Source organism: Centruroides vittatus, unplaced genomic scaffold (genome assembly GCF_030686945.1).
Source record: "Centruroides vittatus isolate TY-2023 unplaced genomic scaffold, ASM3068694v2 contig_439, whole genome shotgun sequence".
NCBI lineage: Eukaryota > Metazoa > Arthropoda > Arachnida > Scorpiones > Buthidae > Centruroides > Centruroides vittatus.
In genome coordinates this window covers 3852710-3857383 of record NW_027122239.1, presented here as the reverse complement: position 1 = coordinate 3857383, position 4674 = coordinate 3852710, and the positions used below count along the sequence as shown (strand labels likewise).

Sequence of the window (4674 nt, the reverse complement as noted above, 5' to 3'; positions counted from 1 at the left end):
GTTTGGATAATTATACATGATAATGTTATTATAGCGATGTTCATTAATTAACGAGTCCATTTTGAATTGAATGCAATCATTATTAGTTTGAAACTTATCTACCTGTTGTTTTAAGTTAATTATTTGTTCCTCCATTTTTATCTGGTGATCCTTCGTTTCACGGATATTTTCATGAATAATTTCTAGATCTTGTTTTATCTTAACCATTTGTCTAATGAGTTTGTCGTTAGCAGAATTAATCAGATCCGATATTTTATTCCATAACACTGAAGTAAAGGTGTCTGGAAGGTTGTCCGGTTTAGTAGAAAGACAATGGTCAGAGTTGGTAGACTCACCTGAAATGTTATTTGCACTTATTTGCGATGAATTTAAGTTGGAATTCGTTTCGTCACTAGGTTCTTCATGAAGGTTTTTTCCAGAGTTGAAGTTGAAGTCCATTATCGTCCTAGAATTTGACGAAAGAGGTTGGTTCTTCTTGGTATCCGGTTTGGCACAATTTGTTGGAGGTCTTCCCCGCTTAGGTGGAGAGCGTTGCATGTTTGTTAATGATGTAATTATTGAAGTAATTTATCTTAGTAAGTTACAAATTTAAACTTTTAACAGTAATATAAAAAGTCAAAAATGTTTGTTTCTTAGGCTTAGTAAGGATGACCAGGAGCACAAGAAAAAACGCCAGCAGCCTCGACGGATGAACACGCCCCCATAATTTTAAATATATATATATATATATATATATATATTTAAAATTGTGTTCTTAAAAAATTCATAAATCTTATTATTCATTTAAAAATTGGAATTATAAAAGCATAATCATACAAATTAATTAAAAACATTCTGAAGAAACTGAAGATAAATCAAATTTTTGATAAATTAACTTTGTAGGGAACCCGTTCTGAATCAGCAGATTCCACCCCGTCGGTTCGTCTCGCAAAACCAAAACAGTCAGATATTCCACACAAAAAAAACTTTAATCCACACTCAGGGACCACCACTTCGCCCTTCCTCTCTCTCTTGTGTCCCGAACTTCTCTCACCGTCCCTCTTCCCGCCTTTTTTCTCCCTCCCTTTTTATGGTTCTTTGTCTATATTTATTATCCCCTTTTACAACCCTTTATTACCGCGTGTAGGTGGATTGCACCCTTTCCGACCAAACCGCAAGTGAGGGAGAACGAGAAGGTCCGATATCACTACAAACTTCTTAAACTTATTTAAAAAAAAAAAAAAAAAAAAAAAATGTAGAAGTAAAACAGAATCGGAATAAGAGCAAATATTCTTAAAAGATTACCAAATCTGTAACCGTATAAAACTATAATTTTCTATTTATCTGAAGTAAAATATTCATTCGCAAGTCTACGCAATGTATTTTTTAAAATAAAAACAATGCCAGTAACTATGTTACTATTTTTATAGCATTTTAACAATCTGTCGTAAGTAATAAACTTATATTAAATAATTATTAACAAATTAAAACATTTTAATTTTTAGAGAAGGTAAAGAGTGGAGAGAATTTCGTGTAAATGTTCAGCAATCTCTATTGAGACCGAAATCGATTCTCAATTATCTAAATCCCATGAATCGAGTAGCTGATGATATGATAAACAGAATGAAAAGATTAAGAAACGGTTTAATGGAAATTCCCGAATTCTTAAATGAGTTATACAAGTGGTCCCTGGAATGTAAGTGTATCTTTTTAAATTTAATATTATTTTTTAACTTCGTAGCTAATACTACGAATGTCCGGATGGAAGAACTGGTTAAAGGAAATCCCACCACTCTGGGATAAGGGAGTGAATCCAGGCCAACAAGCCCAGAAATTTTTCATAACCGATATCTTTATTGTGGGACCAACCGAATTCACAAGGGATATTTACAGTATTTAAAAAAAGGCCTTATTTGAAGGCTCTTTCCACGCCTGCGGGATAGAGAGTCAAAAATGAAAAAGTTATTACTTCATATTAAACGATTTATTTATATAAAATTTAGCTTTAGCTTCGATGGCTCTTGACAAAAGATTGGGATGTTTGGAAGATGATTTAAAAGAGGATTCGGAAGCGATGAGAATGATCAGAGCGACACACAAAGCATTCCAAGGAATGAATGATCTATTATTTACACCGATGCGTATTTGGAAGTACATTCCAACGAGAGCTTGGAAGAGATTTGTTGAAGCTCAGGACGATTTTGCTGAGTAAAGCAGTTATTCCTTTATTTAATTCTTGAACTATTTATTGTAAAAATTGAATTTTGCAGAATAGTCATAAACTGAAAAAAATCAATTTTTGTTTTTCTATTTTTATCTTGTTTTTATAGAATCGCATTTAAATATGTAAAAGAAGCGATGGACAGAATCGAAAATAGTAAAGATAAAGACAGAGAAATGACTTTTATCGAAAACTTATTAACCACCAAAAATATCGATCACAGAGATGCAATTACCATGTTACTAGACATGTTATTAGCGGGAGTTGATACGGTAAGAAATAATTTTAATTTTGCATGCGTGTCAATTATATATTACTATGCAAATTATATTTGTTTGAACCTATTTGTCACTTTGTAACAAATGCCACCTAAAATTAGAAGGATCGAGTTTGTCATCAGCGCGAACTCAAACTTGGATCATTTTGATAGAAATCTGGTTTTCTCGACAGTATTTTCACATTTGCGTGGCTTCCACATATAATTAACTTTAAAAATGTCGTATGCCTTTTGTCTAAATTTTCTGAAATTTTGCAAGATTATTTTTGTAATAGGAAAAAAGTGCTTCTAGAAATTTTCAAAAAAATCGGACCATTCGGAAGGGCGATATTAAGGGCATCTCTTAATATCTCTTGACTTCTTGCTTCGTTCCACTTACACTTAGACTGTTGACTGTCTTTTTAGATAGCGTTGAATAGCTGTTTTTAATCCGTCGGTATTTTAGGATGTTGTTATATTTATTTTAAATATGAAATATTTTCGGCAATAAAATTTAGCTCTGCTTCCTTTTGCGACATTCATTTTCTGTTTAGATTAATTCAATGACATCTTGATATATTATCATCATAATTAAAATAAATATTTAATTGAATTAATCAGACGTTTAGTTATGATAATTCGTACAGTTATGAGTTATCCCCGTTTCATATATTTTTAAAGATAATGGCAATTTCTGATATTTTTCGAGAAAATATTTGGAATAAAAGTATCAAACGTCTTGGACTCAATTATTTAATTTTATCAGTTATAATTTTATTAGTTGTTTTATGAAAACTGTACGGCAAATATTCATTTTTCTAAGTCCTAAATTCAATTTACATTAATTCTACAGACGTCACACTCGACTTCATTTGCCCTTTATTTTCTCGCAAAAAATCCCCAAGCTCAAGAAAAAGCTTATTCCGAAATTAGAAATCTTCTCACAAAAGGACAACCCTTAACACAAAAAATAATGAACGAACTTCATTATGTCAAGGCTTGTATTAAAGAAAGCATGAGGTAATTAAAGCTGTTTCAATAGTTTCTCTCGATACTGTAGTAAACTTTAACGTTTAAACATTATAACAATTACAAAACAATTTCTTATCTTTTTACAGGTTCTTCCCAATACTTCAAGGCACTATAAGGTGTTTAGATCACGATATCGTACTCTCCGGATATAGAATTCCAGCAGGGGTGTGTTTAAATCGATCATTTTGAAATATTAGTATCAATATAACATGTAAATTAATAAAAGTTTTCTTTGTTTCAGGTAGTTTTTATGTTTCAGAATTTAGTAGCTTGTCGTCAAGAACAATACTTTTACCAAGCTGACAAGTTTATTCCCGAGAGATGGTTGGAAGAAGATAAACAACATCACCCTTTTCTGTTTTTACCCTTTGGATTTGGAAAAAGAATGTGCATTGGACGAAGAATTGCCGAACAAGAGATGCTTCTTTTAATTACAAAAGTTAATGTCTAATTATAGTCGTATTTACTATTTATTTACAATTTTTAAAGTTACTTTTATATATAATACAGTTTTTATTCTTTGCTTTGCAGATAATACAAAATTTCCACATTGAATATAATTACGAAGATATCGATTGTTATTTTAGAATGGTCAATGTTCCGGATAAGCCTTTGAGATTCAGATTTATTGATCGACTATAAATCGATATTATACAGGATGCCCCGAGAGCCCGAATACATGTAATGTAATGTCTGTAATGATGGTGGCAGGCTAAAATGAACAATAGGAGTATATGTCGTAATACGTGCCAAATCCATTAGTGACCATAAAATTGATCTCGAAGGGCATTTTTAAGACCATTTAAAAATATCTTTTAAATCCGTGAGTTCCAGGCCAAAAATGTCAATTAGAAAAATTTTAGACCATAAAAAAGTTAGTAAGAATTCATTTTTGTTCGGCACACAAACCTGAAGATAAAACGAAAAAACAAATCAAAAACGTCAGCAAAATTTTGTGGATGTCAAGCAGTAAAGCACAGGCATTAATGTTCCTGTTCAAACAGAACAACCAACTTCTTGGCCTGTATCTTATCATGGCATCATTTACAGGCCAGAGGTATTTTGAAACGCTTTTTGACAAACTTGTTGAAAATTTTATAGATACCACCTGCCCTTGGTAGAACTTCGGAAAATGTGGTTTCAACGGGATGATGCTTTTCAACGCTTTGCCCAAATTACCCGGGAT

At 31.8% G+C, this 4674-nt stretch overlaps 1 protein-coding gene across 1 annotated transcript; it reads left to right on the top strand.

The window, feature by feature from the left end:
* Positions 1-1484: 1484 nt before the first annotated feature.
* On the top strand, positions 1485-4130 carry Cyp49a1 (Cytochrome P450 49a1; the record flags this gene model as incomplete). Its single annotated transcript, XM_067272517.1, has 7 exons — positions 1485-1675; positions 1983-2187; positions 2310-2472; positions 3310-3476; positions 3575-3653; positions 3730-3927; positions 4020-4130. Coding segments are annotated over 7 exons (1114 nt in total), but the record flags the coding sequence as incomplete, so codon positions are not given.
* Between the last annotated feature and the right edge of the window lie 544 nt (positions 4131-4674).